Source organism: Bison bison, unplaced genomic scaffold (assembly GCF_000754665.1).
Source record: "Bison bison bison isolate TAMUID 2011002044 unplaced genomic scaffold, Bison_UMD1.0 scf7180017864307, whole genome shotgun sequence".
Taxonomy (NCBI): Eukaryota; Metazoa; Chordata; class Mammalia; order Artiodactyla; family Bovidae; genus Bison; species Bison bison.
In genome coordinates this window covers 7,050,139-7,072,221 of record NW_011494879.1, presented here as the reverse complement: position 1 = coordinate 7,072,221, position 22,083 = coordinate 7,050,139, and the positions used below count along the sequence as shown (strand labels likewise).

The 22,083-nt window shown below is 47.4% G+C and overlaps 1 protein-coding gene across 1 annotated transcript in view; it reads right to left on the bottom strand.

Moving 5' to 3' along the window:
* Positions 1 to 22,083, bottom strand: part of GREB1 (growth regulation by estrogen in breast cancer 1) — an 82,120-nt gene that overhangs the window by 58,169 nt on the left and 1,868 nt on the right. The window contains exons 2-4 of the mRNA XM_010852079.1: positions 9,521 to 9,677; positions 4,148 to 4,267; positions 2,548 to 2,724 (exon numbers count right to left, since the gene is read on the bottom strand). Of these exons, the coding sequence (XP_010850381.1) occupies positions 2,548 to 2,724; positions 4,148 to 4,267; positions 9,521 to 9,677 (454 nt within the window). The remainder of the gene's footprint in view (positions 1 to 2,547; positions 2,725 to 4,147; positions 4,268 to 9,520; positions 9,678 to 22,083) is intronic.

Genomic DNA, 22,083 nt, shown 5'->3' with positions numbered 1-22,083 from the left:
AGACCGAAATCTCTCTGTTGATTCAAAGTCACTAAAACCAGCACTACTTTCTCTATAAATTATGGGGGGATGGGGGGTGGGGTGGTGTGGGGTTTAAAGCTGTTACTTTCTCCTAAGATACTCCAGAGCCTCCTCTTTATAGGTCACTAAAAAGTGCTGGGCCCCGGCCCCAGAGGGGTGCTGGGCCACCATGCCCTGTGCAGCCATCAGGGTTAATTGCAGGAAACCTAAACAGTGCTAAGTGTGCAAGCTGAGAGTATAAAGTTATTTTAAAAGAAGAAAGCATGGGTTATTACCAGCCGGCCCTTGTTACCCACCTCCGATGGCTTTTTGGCAAGCAGTTAACAAAGACCCCACTTCCTCTACGCTCCCCGCCGGAGGGGCTGAAGCTGTTCCCAGGCCGGTGGTGAATGAACTGAAAGATTCTTGCCTCTGCATTTCGAGACATGGAGCCTCCTAGATTTACTGCCCTCGCAATTCCTTTACAGTCACAAAGGGGAGGAATTCAGGCCAGATCAAACGCTAACCAAGTCACCAGTCTGTCTTCCCCACTCATTCTGTCCTGAGCGGCCTTGATAAGCAAATTCACTCTGAGATGCAATGACTCAGAAGCAATGAGCTTCCTTGGTGGAGTAAATTTCCTGGATTATTCTTGCTTTCAAAACTGATTACAATAAACCCATAGAGCCGCCTTAAGAAAGAACCGGCCAAAACCTTTTCTCCTGCTGGTTGTTGCCTCAGAGTCGTGTCTGTCCCTCCACTGAGCAGTCATCTGCCAGGTTTCAGAGTGTGCCCTCGTGGCAGGAACCATTTCTTTTTCTTCTCTGGGTCAAGCCTTGCTGTCCCACCTCCATCCTTCAGTCCTTTGCACAGAGACTCAGACATAAAATGTCCTCAATAAATATCCACTAAAGTGTGTAGGAGATCCAACCAGTCCATCCTAAAGGAAATCAGTCCTGAATATTCATTGGAAGGACTGACGCTGAAGCTGAAACTCCAATACTTGGGCCACCTGATGCAAAGAACTGACTCAGTGGAAAAGACCCTGACACTAGGAAAGATTGAAGACGGGAGGAGAAGGGGACGACAGAGGATGTGATGGTTGGATGGCATCACTGACTCAATGGACATAAGTTTGAGTAAACTCTGGGAGTTGGTGATGGACAGGGAGGCCTGGCGTGCTGCAGTCCATGGGAACGCAAAGCGTCTGACACAACTGAGCAAGTGAACTGAACTGAAAGTGTTTTTACCTACCCAGATTTGGGAACATATCAAGTGTAAAACTGAGGTTTAAATGTTTGTCCACTGGGAAAGCACAAAAGGAATGGGGCCAGCAGGAGAAGTTTAACCTAGAAGTTTTTCCCATAAACTCTCATGATCAAACTTGCTTCTGCCATGAAGATTATTTCTGAGGCTACATCTCAGCTAGACAGATCATTACCAACCCTCCTGTCTGCCCAGCTCTCCTGCCAAGGAGATGCCAGGCCAGGTGAGGGGCCATGTAGAAAGCACTTGCCCACTCTCTGGACAAGGACACGGAGGCCCAGGGTCACACAGCAGCCTATGGTCAGACACGGGGCTGGAGCCAGCTCGCTGAGCTCTCGGTCCAAACCTCATGTCTCCCCCGACTTTGCTTCACTTACCGGGGAGCGTGCCGAGCACAGGGTCGGGCATTCAGTAAGAGCTCAATAAATGTTTGAAACAACAGGAGACAGGCTTGGTATGGCTTGGCCTTGACTTGCACTGACATTGAGGATTCCATGGGCCAGCAGTGGTTCCAAAGGTCAAAACCACAGCTTCCCTAGGCTGACCCTGACCCTGAGTGACTGTGGGGTGCAGTAGTTAAAGGTACCATATGGAACCAGGAAGACCTGAATCAGAATCCTGGCCACATTCTTTTACTCATGCACCCTCAGGCAAGTTCATTAACAGGTCCAAGGCGACCTTGACTGGTGAGAGGCAAAAGGTAAAGCAAAGAAGAGAATGGTAGAGGGTGCCGGGCAGTCACTTGGAACAGGACTGTCCTGGTCAGGGGGACACACGCTCAGCCTTATTCTCCTCCTGCCACGCGTCTGCTGGCCTCTGAGAGCATCTCGGATGGGGTCTGGATTACATTCCCAACACAGGTAAGCACTTAGGAAAGTTCTGATGAACACATTTACCAAAAAAAGTAGTATTAACTGACAGGCTTTCTATAGGAAAGTTGTCACATTTTATTTTTACACTATTCATTTATTTTTTGGCCATGCTACAGAGTATCATGTAGTTCCCCAACCAGGGATCAAACTCACGTCCCCTGCACTGGAGGTACAGACTGTTAATCCCCGGACCACCAGGGAAAGCTCCATGTAGTCACATTTTAAAACAAATCTCATTTGCATTCCATTCCACAATTAAATAGGCCACAGAATGAGGAATGAATGGGGTTGTGGGACATGCTGATGAAGAGGCCCAAAGGTGGCCTGTCTTCCACGGGGACCAGTGGCCCTCCTTGTCCCCACCCATCATGCAGCCTGAGCTGTAGAGCAGAGCCCAGGAGGAACTCACCAAGAAGGGCGTTGTGTCCGTTGTCATCCGGCAGGAACCTCTTGTCCACGGCACACACCAGGAGATGGTCAGGCAGGCTGGGGGACTTGGCACCCACCAGGAGGAAGCCCGCAGGGATGTCGATGGGCTCACTGGAGATGGAGACCAGACGCAGGTCCTTCCCGGCCTGGCAGAACCCTAGGAGGGATGGACAGGGCTCACACGCCGTCCAGCGAGCGCCCCCACACAACCAGGATCCACGCGGGCAAAGCAGGAAAACAGTCTGAATTTTGTCAGCAACCACCCTCACCCCTGGCCTGGGCTGACTCTAAAATTAATTCTGAGAACATTATTAGGTATGTTATCCTTACATGCGCTTCACTTGCCAGTTACCATGATTCACAACAATAAAGTGACTGGGCAGAATAAAAAAATAAAATGAATAAAAGTAATTCTGAGAGATCAAATTGTAACCATCGTCATTCGTGACACTTAACTACTTGCTGTATTTACGACTGCTGCTGTTACCATACAATACACATACGTGAATGTACAAATGAAGGTCAACGGGAGAAATGGCTAGACAAGTGATGGTAAATTAAAACGTGGATGAAAAATCCATAAGGGACTGCGAGCAATTTGAGGTCTTTGCCACCCTGCACTTAACGTGTATGAGGCACAGGCCAAGGGCAGGAATTCAGGCTGACGACCTGGTAATGATGGTCTCAGAGAAGTCCCATCAGCAGAGGGGGACACTACGCACTTGAACTTTTTCTATTTCAGAGCGTTTAAACGTCTGTGCGTGTGCTAAGTTGCTTCAGTCAAGTCTGACTCTTTGCGACCCCATGCACTGCAGCCCGCCAGGCTCCTCTGTCCATGGGATTCTCCAGGCAAGAATACTGGAGTGGGTTGCCATGCACTCCTCCAGGGGACTTCCCAACCCAGGATTCAAACCCTCGTCTCTTTACAGATGTTTTATGACTAGTGCTACTTGGGAAGCCCTTAAACATGCTTCTTATTTTTAAATTAAGTGTCCAGAAATACTTAGGGAAAAAAGGAAGAAGAGGGAAACAGCTGAGATTTATCTGGATCGACCTTTTCTGGGAATCTCTCTCCCCGAAGGCACAAGTGGCCCCATGCCCTGTGTTTTCCCATCTTTAATGACCAAGAGGGATGACATGGGCTAATGTGAACTCTGAGACCCCAAGACCTTCCCTGCAAACCCATAAGATATTTATACCTTAGTAAGATTCTCCTCCAGGGACATCTGCTTTACCATTTTCAAGGCACTGGCTCCTAGTTCTCCCATCTGCTCCTGGGCAAAGCAGGAAGCAGGAAGTAGCACCCACTGTGTGAGGCACTGAGTGGGAAAAGCCCTGGAAGGCTTTCATTTGATCATCTTTGGGCAGGTGGTCCTGCCTCTAATTTGCAGACAGGGAAATCGAGGCTCAGAGAAGTTAAGTCATTTACTCAAAGCTTCTGAGCGGGGTGGGGAGGGCCACGATGGAGCCAGGTCTGACTCTCAAGTATGGGGTGGTTCCCCTTCATCCATCATCTTGGGGACATGGGCTCAGCTCACAGCTCGGGGGGCTCTCAGCGCACAGCCCGGTGGGCATCTCACCATCCGTGGTGCAGCATCCTTCAGGCAGGGGGTGCATCTGGTAGGGGTTTGGGGGACAGTTCTGTTCCAGCCCCCCGTCCCCTTCCTCTTCCTCTTCTTCATTGTCCACTCGGCTTCCACCTAGACGTGGAATAGGGGAGTGATGACCAAGGCAGAAGTAAGTACATGGTGAGCCCCAGTTAGTTAGGAATTAACCAGTCCTCAGAGACACACTGTTTAAGCCGAGCACCATCACCCTTCTTCACTAGGGGCGAGGGTCAAGGCTCACTCAGACCGGATGTCTTTCCCAAGGTCACAGACTCTGGCTCCAAGCCTGGCCTTATGACTTCAGAAAATACACGTCCACATCCCCTCCCAGCGTTCACAGCTGCACATATCTGCATGAGCAACAGAGCTCGGTATGTATACAGTTGCTGACAAGGACTGACTATAAAGTCTGCACACAGTAGGCACTCCAATAACAGCTGTGTGGGAGGAACCACAGTGTAACCCAGGGACCATTTTACAGGTAAGGAAACTGAGGTTCAGAGAGACCCAGTGATTCAACCACCTGCTAGGCAGCACAGCCAGCCTGTTCCCAGCTGTATCTGGTGCCCAAGCTGCTGTCCTTGTCGTAAAATAGAACCTGAAATACAGTGTGAATGGCCTTTACGTTGAATAAGACAGGAGTCAAACCATATGCTGTTATTTATCCCCAAGGGAAAACTAGATGTATACATTATTAGAAATATAAACACACCAGAAGTTGTCACACACACAAAACAAACCAGCACAGGGTCAGGCCCTCTCAGCGACTTTATGCCTATAGGAAACTTTTCAAGTGAAATAGTACTTTAGGACTAATGGCAAATGTGAAACAGGCCAGGAAAGCCAGCAACTGGCCAGGGAAACCCCACTCTCCTCGTGCCTGCTCTCCATCTCCGCAGCAGAGGAGCTGGCCTTCCCCACGTGGTCAGCTCCTGGGGGCCGGGGGTGCTGCTGTTATTCAGGAATTCAGGCCCCAAGCAGAATATCTCACACACACAGAGGCAGCGCTCAGGAAACCACTGAGTTAGCCAAAAAGTTTGTTCCTGTTTTTTTCCGAATCATTGTAATTCCCAACTGTTTGGAGTATACACAGAGGGCGCACGCATACACACACACACACACACACACACACACACCCCTTATTTACCCAGCCTGCTAGAGAAAAAGGGTTTCACATCAGTGAGTTTTCAAACTTCTTTTAAGAGATGTTTTGGGTAAAAAGTCTTTCTCAAATTGCCTATCTTTAAATGTCATTTAATAAATAGCACCCAGATTTCTTCACACAGTAGGGCTGCTACAAACATCCTTAGATAGCCGAGGCCAGGGACAGCTGCTCCTTTCTTTTCTGTGTCTCCTGTCTCTTCCCCTCGTGCCAGCCCCTTTGCTGCCATTTCTTCTACTCTCACCTCCCTTGGCTCTCAACCCATCCATTCAGTATGTGACGTGTTTTCCAGTTAATGACGAAATCACGCGCAACAGAAAAACGGACTAGGAATCTGGGAACTCCAGTTTTAGTCCCTGGATCTGCCATTGTCTGTGTGGCCTCAGGAAAGTTACTTAACCTCTCTGGGCGTCAAATCCTGCCTCTTTAAGATGAGGTGGTTATAGAAGGCCACCTTGAGCTGTGACAGTCTCCGTGGGGAAACATAGCACTCAGCATTGCACAGAACATTCCAAGGGTGATTTAATCAGTACAGCGGGCTGGGAGCATAACCTCAGGGTGGTCACCACTTTAAAGGTGTTAGTCGCTCAGTCGCGTCCGACTCCTTGTGACCCCACGGACTGTAGCCCGCCAGGCTTCTCTGTCCATGGGATTCTCCAGGCAAGAATACTGGAGTAGGTAGTCATTCCCTTCTCCAGGGGATGTTCCTGACCCAGGGATCAAACCTGGGTCTCCTGCATTGCAGGCAGATTCTTTACCATCTGAGCCACAAGGGAAGCCCTATTTTAAACGTGCCGGAAGGACAAGAGGCAGAAGAAACTGAACATTTCGGGCCAGCCCAGGCCCATGACCTTGGGAAGGTCACAGCAGGAAGTAAGCAAGAATTCCTGGTGTCTGCCTCCCTCTAGGACTGGAGGACACAGAGGTGGTGGGGAGACTGTAAAAAGATTACCCAGGCAAGAACACAAAGGGAGTTGAAGGGATAAACACCAGAGCCTCTTTCAGACGCTTCCTTCCTGCCACTAAATGCAGGCGTGGTTGGTTTTAGCAGAAGGTATAGAGTCATGCCCAGACTCCAGGTGCCACCCATGCAGCACGGTCCCCACGGGGACTGAAACCACCCTTTAGCCGCCTACGGAGTGGGTGGCTTGGAAGGCTCTGCAAAATCAAGATTAGTCTGTGAACCAGGGACTCACCGGGGCTCAGCAGGGGGACAGCAAAGAGCCAACAATTAGAGTGAAAAGGGGAAAGAAAGCCAGGCTTTCGGAGCTTGGAGGGCACGCACAGGAATGTCTGCACGTTTATTCTGTTCAACCAAAAAGAGCAGGAATGCAGACTCTCGGAAAGAATGAAAGAGGAGGGTCTTAAGCCTCCGAAAGTCAAAGAAAGGGCTCAAAATCCAGTGGCTGCCAAGAATCCGCTTTCTGCTAAGAAAGCGGGATTAAAGGTCAAAGGTCTACATCAGACATTCCAGGGTCTTTGATGGAATCCGTCAGCCAGCAGCAAGCCTGAGGAGACTTCCTAACCAGGGCCAGACTAAACCAGACTGTTTACCAAGGTCTTCTGGCAGAATGAGGGCTTTAAAATGGCCTTAGACAAAACCAATTGGACTGGGAGCTTAGGATCTTAAAACTCAACCGTGGGTATCCAGAGATGTCATGACAGCACTTCACCCCATGGTGTATGAAAGTATTGATGTTTTAGAATAAGTTTTGTTTTCTTTACATGAGAAGAAACTGTATGACATTCTGAGTGGGTGGGACGACAGGAATTTACCTGTATCTTGTTTAATAAACACTTATCCCAAATTCGAAGGGTGTATTTGTTTGGTTTGCTTGGCCTTCCTTTAAAAAAAAATAAAATAACACATAAAAGGTTTCTCCCCTGTTAGGAAAGTTCATACCCCTAATTTGGAGAACAAAGTAACAGGGCCCCTCTGAACTGCCCTTGCAAATAGAGAAAATGTTAACAGATCTAGGGGTGTTTGGGATACCATTGCCCTGGTCATAAAAAGCATCCTTAATGTAACTGTCTGAGGAAGGACAGCAATAAGATAAGAGATCCCGACAGAGAGACAGACCAAACAAACCCTGTGCACCACGTTCTATGATGCAGAAACCAGGGGCTCAAGCTGAGTGCTCGACTGATAGGGACATTTAGCAAATCGACCATCTCCTCCTTTTCACCAACCCCCTCCCCACACCTCCCAGCGCTGCTGCTGCTGCTGCTAAGTCACTTCAGTCATGTCCGACTCTGTGCGACCCCATAGACGGCAGCCCACCAGGCTCCCCCGTCCCTGGGATTCTCCAGGCAAGAACACTGGAGTGGGTTGCCATTTCCTTCTCCAGTGCATGAAAGTGAAAAAATAAAGTGAAGTCGCTCAGTCGTATCCGACTCCTAGCGACCCCATGGACTGCAGCCCACCAGGCCCCTCCATCCATGAGATTTTCCAGGCAAGAGTACTGGAGTGGGGTGCCTTGCCTTCTCCACCTCCCAGCGCTAGAGAAACAAAATCCGGGAGGGTCTCTCTATGCTGCTTGCCAGACAAATGGGAAAATGATAGAGAGGGCCTGAGCTGGTTTTCATATCATAAACGAGAAGGGCTGACCATGAGTACTTATCATGAGTACTACTGTTCATTTCCCATTAGCAGCTAAGCCTTTCGATACTGTAAGAAGTTAACAATGATCATTTAATACATATTTCACAAGTCTTTCAGCTAGTCGAAAACATGGACTGTAAAAGATGCCCCAGTTATTCCTCAAATGCCCCTCAGTGTCACAGTAAAACTTCCTGGGCCGGAAATCATTGGTACTTTGATGTGAATGCCAGAGAACCCTTGGGTTTCCTGACTCCTGCTTTTGACCACAATCTACTTTCTCTCAGACCCAGAGCCAGTTCCTTTAGGTCCTTAGCTGTTGCTATTTGCAAGATTAATTTTGTAAAAATGCTTTAAAGAGTGACACAGGAAAGCCTCCCTCCTAGAGAGGGATGATCAGATATCAGATATTGAGCCTCATTTTCTCTTGGAAAATGCAACCATCCCCAGCCCACCTTCCCCACACCCACCTTGCACATACAACCATACACACACAGGGACACAGGCACACACCACGACCACCCTAAGACAGGACCTGGTACACTGCAGGCTTCCTTAATGAGTTCATCTTTGTTGTAAACCACGGCGTCTTTCACTTCAAAAGCTAAGCGAAGTCTGCAGGTAACATCAAGTAGAAGACAAGTGACAAAAACGACTTCTTCAGCAACAGATAAGGGGGTGGGGCAACTTTGGACATGAAGGTACGTGACTATAAAAATGTAAACTGAGGACTGAAAAATACAACCAGTTTATTCTCTGGATAATTAAGTAAACCCCAAACTTATCCCCATGCCCGAAGAGAATTTATTGCTGGTACACATTAAACTCATAAGGCTTTATTCTTGGCTTTTAACAGTTTCTAGTGGGCTCTCATCGGAGAAGGCAATGGCACCCCACTCCAGTACTGTTGCCCGGAAAATCCCATGGATGGAGGAGCCTGGTGGGCTGCAGTCCATGGGGTCGCTAAGAGTCGGACACGACTGAGCGACTTCACTTTCACTTTCCACTTTCATGCATTGGAGAAGGAAATGGCAACCCACTCCAGTGTTCTTGCCTGGAGAATCCCAGGGACGGGGGAGCCTGGTGGGCTGCAGTCTACGGGGTCACACTGAGTCGGACACGACTGAAGCGACTTAGTAGTGGTAGTAGTAGTAGTAGAGGGCTCTCATAACTGCTATCACATGGAAAAGTACTTACACTCCTTTGCAAAGATAGGGCCACAAATCACAGAGGAAATATATATATATATAACTGAGGGTCAAAAATATGTTAAAATGTCTTATTTATCCAAGTCAGACCATCAAAACCTTTCATGAGCATAAGTAACAACCAATTGAGAACAAGTTAACACCGGCCTTTCTTTCTCCTACTAGTCCAGTGAATCATCTCATTCCTTGCAACTTTATGGCTGAGACTTAAATTTGAGTTTTAGCCAAGTAAGGACGCACATGCAACTTTCTCTTTCCTAATAATTCCATTCTGCCAGACCCAACAGTTGCTACACCAAGTGGAAGAGGAAAGAGTTTCAAGTCCCATCTTGAACATTCCCACACACGGCAGAGAAGGGCACAGACACATCTCCTACCTTCTAGAGCGGAAAGCTGCTGCTCTGCTTCCAGGTACAACTGGGAGAAGATGGGCCTGGGTACCAGGCTGTTGGAGCGCAGGGAGGCCTCGATGGAGTTGTGCAGGACCTCCTCGAACCTCGTGGTCTTCAGCTGTCCAGCGTACGAGTTTCCCATCTTCAAAAGAGACAGAGTAGTCTTCTGTTTAAAATGGCATTTCAGTTGCGGTTAAAAAGCCTGACCCCCGAGCATGAAGCCCAAAGGTAGAAGAGATCTGGGCTGCCAGGAGGGGAGGGCCCTGTATCCCCCACTCAGCCAAGAGGAGGAGCGGGTGGCTTTCAGGGACTGCTCCTGCCGGGCAATTACAGGAAGTTATGTAAGTAACAGCTTTCCCTAATTTAGCACTCAGCAGAGTCTGACACCTCTTAGGAGATTTTACTAGAAACTGGCTCTTAGTCGTCCACAGGTTTCACAGCAACGCCCCCAGCTTCTCCCTGAGAGGTGATCCTGCTTTTGAGAGACCCCAGACAAAGACGACACTTTCTTCTCCTTGACTTGCAGAAGAATAGCCCTGCGCCACTTTCTGTGTGTGACGGCAGCCGACAAAGCAGCGATCCATGACAACCAGTCCCCGATTTCAGGATTACCGGACCCGGCCTCCGCTCACCTTCTCAGGAGGAAGGTTAGCAGATTGCCCATCACGGCCTCCTCTGCTAAAAGGCCAAATAGGAACATTCTTGCTTTACAGTGTTTATTACTTTATCGTGGTATCCATTAGACAAGTAATACAGAATTACATCTGGAAATCTGGGAATTACAGAATAGGGTGGAAAACCAGGAGGAAAATCATTGCGTCCATGCCCCAAGATAATCAATGTTTTTTTTTTTTTTTTGTAGCAGCTTAAGATCTAATTCACTTGCCATCCCATTCACCTGCTACACATAAAACAGATAAACAATAAGGTCCTACCATAAAGTTCCTACCAGGAACTATATATAACAATATCTTGTAATGAACTATAATGGAAAAGAATATGAAAAAGAACATATATATGTATAACTGAATCACTTTGCTATACACCAGAAACTAACACAATGCTGTAAATAAATTATACTTCAATTTTTTAAGGATACAAATACATGGTTTTTAGTATACTCACATGTGGTACAAGCATCACACAACTGATGTTAGAACACTGTCCTCACCCCCAAAAGAAACCTCATACCCTTTAGCTGTCACCCCCAAGTCCCCAATCCTCCAGCCCTAGCCAGCCACCTGATGTCTGTAGACACACGATAATAGAATCATACAGTATGTGGTCCTTCCTTCCATCAGGCAATGTCTGCACCCTGCCTCTGTGTTGAGCACCTGTCAATACTCCATTCTCTCTGATACTCTGATGTACTCTTTGCAGACTTAATTCCCTGGGAAACAGGAGGGACATGGAAGGTGGTATCCACATGGCTCTATCACTCTATGATAAACTTTTTGATTCTGCTCTTCACATTTGACATAAACATTTCCGCCAATCCTCTTACAAAGGCTGTCAGAACCATTTTAATGGTTGCATCGCATTCCCTTGAGGGAAAGTTCAGATATTCGCTCAGACATTTCTCTGGAATCAGACATGTGGTTAAATCTCTATATTTAGTCCTGGCCAAGAACTGGCATTTAAATGTATATTCCTTTCTAATGTGTTCTGCTTGTTTTCTATTTCATTTAGTTTTTTGTTTAGATCGCCCTGTTTCCTTTTAGTTTAACATGTTGTACTTTTTACCAAACTTCTTAAAATGACTACTTTATCCTCATCTTTATTTTCCATATGACTGCTTTGATAGTGAAGATATTTAAGGCTATACGTTTTCCCCTGAGTGCTTCTTATGCTGTGACCCCTAGGCTTCGTGTAAAGAGGTCCCCTTTCATTTCTTTTTGGATAGTTTATGATCTCCCTTTTGATTCCCTTTTTGACCCAGTAGTTATCCAGAAATGTAGGTTTAATTTCTAAACAGTCAAAATTTGAGAGGAAGAAGGATTAGCCTTATATTATGTGTTTCTAATTTTCATTGGATAATCACAACCGTGGCCTTTAAAAACTACTTTTAAAATTTGTTAAGGGTTTCTTTTAGACAGATGCTGGATGGATTTTTGCAAATCTGCTATCATATAAGAAAAGATAAACTCTCTTAAAGGGATGAAAACAGATTATTCAACTTTTCTATGCTCTCATCTATTTCATGTGTCCGTTGATTCTTAAAGTGATATTTGACTTTAAATAGCACAAGATGGGGAATTTTCTGGGAGTCCAACGATTAGGACTCTGTGCTTCCACAGCAGGGGATACGGGTTCGATCCCTGGTCAGGGAACTAAGATCCCGCAAGCTGCTTGGTGCGGCCAAAAAAATGGGAGAAGATGCCAGCCCCGACATGACCTCAGGACAGTGGCTTCCGGCTTCATCACAGTGACACACCGCCAGCCACACTAGTGAGACTGGCTTCACATTCCAGGCACCGCCTCACAGATCACGTTGACTTAAGATGTAGGTAGGAGATTCTCTGAGTCCTGGTGCTATAGGTGGTCGAGCAATTTCAAGACGGGACCACTGGTGCCCTAAGGAACTCTGGTTCCCCTCCTGAGGGTAAAATGGGGTGGTGTCCTCAGGCTGATTTCCGCTTCTGTTGGAAGAAAGGTCCAGCCTTCCTTCTTCCAACTAACAGTAAATGGAAACCATTAAACACTTCCTGCTTGAGGCAATAACGCCTGAGCACAGGTTCCCTGCCCCCCTCCGCCACACCTCCTTGGTCAGCCCCAGCTTACAGCCTGGGGAAATGAGCTGGTGGGAGGATTGTTATAGGAATTAGCCCCAACAAAAAGAAAGTGCTCCTGAAAGACAGAGGGCAGCGGCCGAGCCACTGGAACAGTCGGAAGAGGCTCCAGGGCTCTGTGACTGCCTTTCCTCTCGACTGGCTGCATCCTTCAATCCAAGAAAGAGGGATTCCCGGCCATATCTGGGGGCCCTTGTGTGCGTTTCCATTCGGGGTGGTCCATGGAAAGCTGCCGCCAATTAATAACATCACGCACGGCTCCTATTTCTATAGATCTTTGTCTGAAGAGCTTAACACACAGAAAGCAGCTTTAAGTCCGGCCCATTTTACGAGGAGCGCCTGCAGAAGCATGCTCGAGGGTTGAAAGAAACGCTCAGGGCATCCAGAACATCTCTTCTTTCCCAAGGTCTTGTACACCTGATGCCTGACCGGCACCTTGAGCCTGGAGGACTCCAGGGGTTAAGACAGAGCAATGCCTGGTGTGGACAGAGCCGTAAAGAGGAAGAAAGAAAACGAACACTGTCCAGCTTCCGAATGCCAGGCACCTGGCCTGTTCTCTCGCTCAACACATGTGAGCGATATTATGGAGCCCAGTTTAAAGATGGGGTTCCGAATCTTAGCCCCGGGGATGATAAGCAGCCTACAAGAAGTCTTGTGGAAAGAAAACAGAATTGGGGGTGGAGGGCAGTGGGGGAGGAAGGGAGAAGGGAGAGGGGAGGGGAGGAGGAAGGGAGAAACACAAAAGGGACAAAACATGAAAGAATGCTCACACTCAAAAAAAATGGAAATTTCATTTTACAACCCTAAGCACACACCAAAGCTTTAAAGTCTAGAAACACAGAGGTAGAGAGAAACTGACCCTACTCCAATCCAATGAGGCAGTTGAAAGCCCAAGTAAGTGCTGGTAACTGAGGATGGAGGAAGAGTGTGAGAACCATCTGACAACGTCGAGGCCCTTGCTGTTCGTCCCACTGCACCACCGTTGGGTGGCGTGGGAACTTCCTACCCACCCCAGCACTGCTCCAGCTCACAGACGAGACCACCCACCGGGGACAGAGCCTGGGATCAGAAGGCAGAGCAGGCTGAGATGCCGGCCCTACTGGGGCCCTCTGGCCTGCGAGGAACCCCCAACCATCAGATGGGGGAGTCAGAAGTCAGGAGAGAGAAAAGCCTCGTTCAGGGCCAAACCTCAAAGCCGAACCCCTCCTCCGTGCTTTGTGGATCCAGGTCAACACCTGTGACCTCCAGGGCTGGGCTCTGACCGCTGCTCCCTGGGCACCTGTGACCTCCAGGGCTGGGCTCTGACCGCTGCTCCCTGGGCACTGTCTCTGCAATATTTTCCTGCTGCAGTGACTCCAGTCTGCAAACCAAGGGGGTTCCTTTCCCCCAACCCCTCCGCTGCCTGCCTTCCAAGGCCTGGCCCAGCCCTTCCCAACACTGGTGGGCAATGCTCTTCAACCACAGAATCCGAAGCAGTGCCCGTCACCATGGCCTTCACCTTAATGCACAGAAGCCTGGTGTGAGATGGAGAGAAAGAAAGTGACTCACTAGGCCTCAGTATTCTCATCTGTAAAATGGGCACTCTAAAGGACTGACTGGTCATCGTGGGGTATACAAGAGATAGAAAATGAAAGTGCCTAGCAGAGCACTTGGTAGTCAGCGCAGGATCATTCACTTCTAGCTAAATGGAACAGGCATGTGAAAAGACTAGAATTTCAGATCAGGACTTCCCTGGTAGTCCAGTGGCTAAGACTTCGCACTCCCAATGCAAGGAGTCCCGGGATCAATTACTGGTCCAGGAACAAGATCCCACAGGCCTCAACTAAAGATCCTGCATGTCACAACTAAGATCAGATGGAAACAAATAAATTAAAGAATGTCAGATCATATCATAAATGACAAGTGACAAAAAGTACTATAGTCCATAATTTCTACAACGTAAGGCGGGGGCGGAGGTCTTGGGGGGAATCAATGAGAACTTGAGTGGTTCAAAGGGGCTGGTACCCAAAATAGGCCAAAAGAAAGAGTAGGGTATTTTTGGCCAAAAATTGAGACCAGCAACTGAGAAAGAAACAGGAAGGTACAAAGGCAAGAAAGCTCCACGAATATAGACATGCTCTAGAAAAAGAAAATGAGGGCTTTTGACAAGTAGTGAAGATGGAACTATGGTGGAAAAAAACAAAAGTGAGAGTAAAAATTAGACACTGCTTTGTCGTTATTGTGGTTATTTAGTGGCTCAGTCATGTCCAACTCTTCAGCAACCCCATGGACCATAGCCTGTCAGATGCCTCTGTCCATGGGATTCTCCAGGCAAGAATACTGGAGTGGGTTGCCATATCCTTCTCAGGGGACCTTTCTGACCCAGGGATCGAATCTGGGTCTCCTGCATTGGCAGGTGAGTTCTTTACTGCTAAGCCACCATGGAAGCCCACTTTAGTAGTTGACAACCCTGAGGCTTCAGAACGAGGGGTTTATAATGATAAATGTCATGTTTTAAGCAGGTCAGGTGGACAGAGATGTTTGGAATAAAACTGGAGGGAATACCTGGAGGCAGGAGGCCTGGTGGAGTTAAATTAGGAGTGGCAATTAACATAAACATAGTACTATATATTACTATATATAAACTATAACATAAACATATTACTATATATAAACTAGGTAACAACAAGGGCCCACTACATAGCACAGGGAGCTCTCCTCAATATCTCGTAATAACCTAGAATGGAAAAGAACCTGAAAAAGAACATATATATATACATGTGCATATCACTGAATTACTTTGCTGTACACTTGAAACTAACATAACCTCGTAGATTTACTATACATCAATAAAAAATAAAAATTAACAAAAAACAGGCTTTGCTCATTTCCTGTGTTGGTTACATTTTTGGTAATTCTCATAATATTTCCAACCCTCCACCAGCAATAAGATTCTAACTCACTGAAGGCTGAGATAATGGTTAATATTTTTTAGCAATACTGGGGTACATACATTTTTTAGACATAATTCTATTGCACATTAATATAGTATAGAGTAAACATAACTTGTATATGCACTAAGAAATAAAAACATTATACACCGAGCAGCACGTGGGTGCTGACTTCCCCGGCCAGAGATTGAACCTGTGTCCCCTGCAAAAGAAGCACAGAGTCCTCCCCCATTGGACCACCAGGGAAGTCCTACTCTTCATTTTAAAGTTTATAACATTTAATTTTTTGGACTGAGAGCATGTTTATTTTTACTAAAAACTGAAGGTTACTTTTAAAAAATAAATAACATGCAGTCATAAAAACTGATGACGGATATCCTACAGAATCTAAGTAGAAGAGCAATTGAAGATCAGGTGAACTACAGACCTCCGGCAAAGGCGAGCCACCCTGCTAAGCATCACTGGAAGCATCAGTGATTTTAATCTTAGCAACAGTTCTATCAGATCATTATTTCTCTCCCCATCTGTATCCCGACTTTATAGATGAAGAAACTAAGGCTCAGAGAGGTTGGGACAGCTGTCTAATGATACATAGCTCGTGCCTGGTCTGGAATTAAAAGCCCATCTTGAAGAATCTTCCATGCAACACGGCGTTAATACGTTTAAACTTGGCAGAATTGAAAATCTCAGACATCCTCAGCTGAAGGGTTATAAATCTGTATTACCATTACTTGCTAGTGGTTTTTGCCAGTGGTGGCAAGGCATTTCCCAGTTTTACAGAAAGCTACAGCATTCTTCCAAACTTCCAGAGGACAGCACTGGAAAGTTGGCCTCACCAGACTAAGCAGACACACACACCCAAAACCAGACATCCTCTTGTGCTAAATGTGCTCTGGGAGCCCATAAAACCCTGCAATTACTCATAGGAGACTTCCCAGATGGCGCTGTTGGTAAAGAACCCAGAGTTGGTGATGGACAGGGAGGCCTGGAGTGCTGCAATTCATGGGGTCGCAAAGAGTCGGACCCAACTGAGCGACTGAACTGAACAATGCAGGAGATGTACAAGACTGGGGTGCAATACCTGGGTTGGGACGATCCCCTGGAGGAGGAAATGGCAATCCACTCTGGTTTTCTTGCCTGGGAAATCCCATGGACAGAGGAGCGAGTCAGGCTACGGTCCATAGGGTCGTAAACAGCTGGACATGACTGAAGAGACTTGGCACCCATTCATAGAAGATTCTACCCATACTCACTGAACCATATGACTGACCTTATAAAGTCCCTATTACAGTACTTACATATACAGTTTACATATACAGTACAGGCTTCCCCAGTGGCTCAGCAGTGAAGAATCCACCTGCAATTTAGGAGACACAGGAGATGTGGGTTTGATCCCTAGGTCAGGAAGATCCCCTGGAGGAGGGCATGGCAACCCACTCCAATATTCTTGCCTGGAGAATCCCATGGACAGAGGAACCTGGAGGGCTACAGTCCATGGGGTCATAAACAGTCAGGCATGCCTGAAGCAACTTAGCATACATGCACACATAGACGCAGAATTACATCCAAAGAGAACAAAAAAGAAAATATAAAAACCCCTGTTCATATCTATTTTCTCTAATCATGATATTATTTGTCAGTATATATTTTACAATATACAGAATACACTGGAGTCCATTGGACTCTTAAGACTCTTAAGAGTCCCTTGGACTGCAAGGAGATCCAACCAGTCCATTCTGAAGGAGATCAGCCCTGGGATTTCTTTGGAAGGAATGATGCTAAAGCTGAAACTCCAGTACTTTGGCCACCTCATGCGAAGAGTTGACTCATTGGAAAAGACTCTGATGCTGGGAGGGATTGGGGGCAAGAGGAGAAGGGGACAACAGAGGATGAGATGGCTGGATGGCATCACTGACTCAATGGACGTGAGTCTCGGTGAACTCTGGGAGTTGGTGTTGGACAGGGAGGCCTGGCGTGCTGCGATTCATGGGGTCGCAAAGAGTCGGACACGACTGAGCGACTGATCTGATCTGATACATACATACATACATACATACATATATATATATATATATATATATATATACGTACAGACATTTGGGGCTTCACAGGTGGTGCTAGTGGTAAGACAGGAGGAGACATATGAGACATGGGTTCAACCCCTGAGTTGGACAATCCCCTGGACAAGGGCATGGCAACTCTCTCCAGTATTCTTACCTGGAGAATCCCGTGGACAGAGGAGCCTGGTGGGCTACAGACCATGGGGTTGCAAAGAGTCGGACTGAAGCGACTTAGCACACACATATATTTAGGGGCCAAATTTGAATGAAAGAATAAGAAAACCAATATTTGTTTAGTATCTATTTTGTGCCAGCAGTCATGTGGCCAAAGTACTATTATCTTCATTTTGCATGAAGAGATTGTGTCTGGGATTTAAAAGCATTTATTGTCTTCATTCACATCTTTATCATTTCCTTTAGCAATGCAACAAAAACCCCAAGAGCATTTTACTTAAGAATCAAAATAACAGTCGTCAATTATTAGGTTCACTTGGTGCAGACCTTTTTCTTGGTTTATGTTTATCATTTATTTCATCATCACCATGGCCCTAAAAATGCACGTAGCGTGGTTCTCATTTTATATTTATGGAAACTGAGGCAGGATGAGCTGAAGAGAATGTCCAAAATGTCACATTTGAGACAATTTTAGATTTAGAAGGGCCCTAAGTAAGTGAATCGTGGCTTTTAGTGATTTCAGAAAAGGGAGCATTTTTTTCAAGTTCTTTTTGTTTTTATTAATGGTGTACACTTGTCCAAATATGCCAAATCTTTTGGTTAGAAATCCTGGGCTCTTCCTTAGTAGCATTTTACCAAAACGAGGGCTGCCATGACAAGAAAACACAGCCTCAGCAAATGAAAAGCCCCAAACTTAAAAAGACACATTTCTAGCCAGACAAAGAAAATCAAGAGCATTTTAAGAATGCTACCTGAAACCAGGTCTCCCGGAGGGAGGAGGTTGACCAGGCTCACTGCAGCTTCAGAGGAAGAACAAACCACCAGCTGGCCAGCCCCCAGGGTCTGGACAGTGTCCCCTCTCTGACAGCCCGATCAGCTCTTTCCTGGAGATTAAAGCAAGGATTAAACTAGACTCCAGCCCTTCCAAAGAAAAATATGCTCGCACCAGCCTTTCCTTGAAGTGACCTTTTTCTGTTTACTTTTTAAAGAATAGAATTATCAAAAGTTTTGCCACAGTGACAGAAAATCCATTTCACTTTAAAAGCTCACCAGGGGGGTCTCCCTGGTGGTCCAGTGGCTAGGATTCTTGGCTCTGAACGCAGGGAGCCTGGGTTCCATCCCGGTCGGGAGACTAGATCCCACATGCTGACACTAAAGATCCCATGTGCCACAACTAAGACCTGATGAAGCTAAATAAATATTAAAAAGGAAAAAAAAAAAAAAAAACAAGAAAAAAAGCTCTTCCCTGGTGGTCCAGTGGTTAAGACTTCACCTTCCAATGCAGGGGGTGCAAGTTCAATCCCTGGTCAGGGAGCTAAGATGTCTCAGGGCCAAGAAAACAAAACAAAATGGAAGCAGTACTGTAACAAATTCAATAAAGACTTAAAAAAAGCTCCACATCAAAAACCCTTTAAAACAGAAAAAAGCTCACCAGCACTGCCTGGGGACCCTGAGGAGTGCTGTGTCCACTCTGGGTCCACAGTGATTCTGCTGTTCCTTTCTGAGTACCATGTACTTTGCCTTTTATTGGTCAAGTAAGGAGGCACCTCTACTTAAACCCAGAGCTCCTATCTGTCAACAACAGTTATTAGTTCCTGGAACGGCTGGCTCTCACTTCCTGAGATAACACCCAGCTCTGCGTATCCCTAGCTGCTGCACACTGGTCACTCCGCTCATAAAAATAAAGCTGCCGCTCACCCATCAGAGCCAGCCCTTCCCCACCCAGATCTCCAGTTAACATGTGGACGCGCCCTCACCTGCACCCTGTTTGCTGGGTCCCTCTGTGTGTGGAGACTTGAGCCCAGCGGTGTGCTGGGCGCAAGCTCTTTGGTTCTAAGCCATAGTGTCCACTTAGGTCAAAACCAGCAGGACTCTGAGAGATGGGCCTGCAGGTCCCTTTGACTGTGAGATATTAAACCCTTCAGTCAAGTTGGACTTTACCAACTGCAAACAATCTTTCAAACGCAAAAGTGCTCATAATCTGCCTCACTGTTGTTTAGTCACTAAGATTTTTTTCACAACACCATGGACTGCAGACCTCCAGGCTCCTCTGTCCATGGGATTTCTCAGGCAAGAATACCGGAGTGGAAGTACTTCCACAGGAGATCTTCCCGACCCAGGGATCAAACCTTTGTCTCTTGTGTCTCCTGCACTGGCAGGCAGATTCTTTACCACCAGGGAAGCCCCATAATCTGCCTGCTGAGTAGTAAAAAGCATGTACTTTGGAATAAGACCAACAGCAGCTTAATTTATGACTATGCTCCTTTTGAGCTGTGTGGCCTTGGGTAAGTTACCTAACCTCTTGATTTCCTCATTTGTAAAATGAAGACAGGGACTTCCCTGGTGGCCCAGTGGCTAAGACTCCTCACTCCCAATGCAGTGGGTCTGGGTTCAATCCCTGGTCAGGGGACTAGATCCCATGTGTCACAACAAAAGATCCTATGTGTCACAACTAAGACCGGTGCAGCCAAAGAAAGAAAGAAAGAAAATTCTAAAATAAGCATAATACAAATACAAACCACCTCCCAGAGTGATAATGAGGACTAAGTGAACTAACATGTCTAGGGTTGTTAGCATATAGGATATTAACAAATTCCAGTTTTGTGTCTTAAATTGGAATTAACTGCTCATAAATCTCCTTTCTAGATGCCAACTTAGAACGTCAGAGATCTTGACTTGATTCACTGTACTCCAGTAGCAACAATTAAACCGGCTTCCTTTAGGGGTACATCGATTGCAATGTACCTTTCCAAGTAGATAGCAATCATTTCCACACAGCTTCTCTCCCTTCCTCTCAAGATGTGAAGCTCCTTGACAACAGGAACTGTTCTAGTCACTTCTTTCTCATATAATAAGTCCTAAGAGGAGGCAGAGGGAGGAGACCACGTACGTGCTCAAGGTTACAGTGAAGACGGCAAAGAGACGGAGCATGGTGCCGTGGGAAAGCGGAAAGCGTCGCGTGCAGCCTCAGAAGCCCCCAGGGAGGAACCAAGGGGACACAGAGAAGGTTTCTATTTCAACCCCCGGGATGTCATCCAGAAAGGGTATTACCTAATGTCTTTCTGATAGCTCAGTTGGTAAAGAATCCACCTGCAATGCAGGAGACCCCGGTTTGATTCCTGGGTTGCAAGATCCACTGGAGAACGGATTGGCTACCCACTCCAGTATTCTCAGGCTTCCCTGGTGGCTCAGCTGGTAAAGAATCTGCCTGCAATGTGGGAGACCTGGGTCCAATCCCTGGGTTGGGAAGATCCTCTGAAAAAGGGAAAGGCTGCCCACTCCAGTATTCTGGCCTGGAGAATTCCACAGACTGTGTAGTCCATGGGGTCGCAAAGAGTCGGACACGACTGAGCGACTTTCACTTTCACTCAGGCCTCTCTGCCCCAGGTGTTACCTGAACTCACCTGGTTATCTTCTATTCCAAGCAGGGTCAGAGGGGAGCCCTTCCCGTGAGCATCCAAGCACACAACGTACGCTTCTGTTCTTTCCTCGTGAACACTCTCCCGCCCCGGGGCCCTGTTTGTGCCTGATCTTCCCTTGGCTGACACCAAGGCCAAGGGTCACGGTTCCCCCTTCTGCCCCCCACCCCCAGCGCTCTCACTGGGCTCCAGGTTTCTCCCCCAACAAAGCCACACAGAGTTTGTTTGCCTTCCCCACCTCCCCGCAAGCTCCAATTGCCGCAGGGGGCAACCACGCTCACTTGCTGCCCACAGAGCCCAGAACACTTTCTTGAGAGCGGGTCTGCGGAAGGAGCAGCCATCAACTCTGTTCATTACCCCCAGGCGGCCGGAGAGAGAGACCCACCCTCCACCCGGGGCCACCCCGGGCTCAAGCAGGAGACACGGCCGGAGATCTGGAAGGTCTCAGGCCCGAGGTCAGACAGCTGGGTCTGTCCTAAGCCACTGATTAACAACTCCGTGTCTGTTCTCTGCCTCCCACGTGAGAAGCAGAGAACCTCCCTCTTAGATTCGTGGTTTGACCTGCAACGCTTAAACAGTCTAATTTGGATTCAGGGCAGAAACATTTCATTCCCCCTTGGAGCTCAGGGTGAAAGTGAAAGCCACAGAGTCCCTGACCTGCAGAAACTCGCAGGTAGGGAGGAGAGCACAGGTAAACAAGGCCGTGTGACCCTTGCCTCAGCAGGGATTTAGGCAAGAGGGCAGCTCTGAAGGAAACGAGATGGGAAGGGAGGTTCTGACTCAGGTCAGTCTTGGGGCAACTCCGGGAAGAGCTGAGTCAGGGGATGAGCACAGGTTTGCCAGCCAGGGAGAAGGAAGGGAATTCGGGCAGGAGGTGGGCAACACATGCAGGCGGGATCCCGGGGGGTGACACCCACGTGTGACTGGTGATGCACAGATGATGGAGCACGAGTGTAAGAGGGTGACGAGGGCCAGTCTAGGCTGAGCCCTGCGAACACGGTCAGATTGAACCCTGCAGAGTCAGGCAAGGACTTTAAGCCAGCCAGAACAGACTGTATGGCAGAGAGATTGCCTAGGCTTCCTAAGGAGGGATGTAGGAGAATATTGCAATATGTTGAGACTCCAGAGGGCATAGCCTGAAAGGTGACTCAGAGGGTAAAGCCTGGTGGCTCTGCC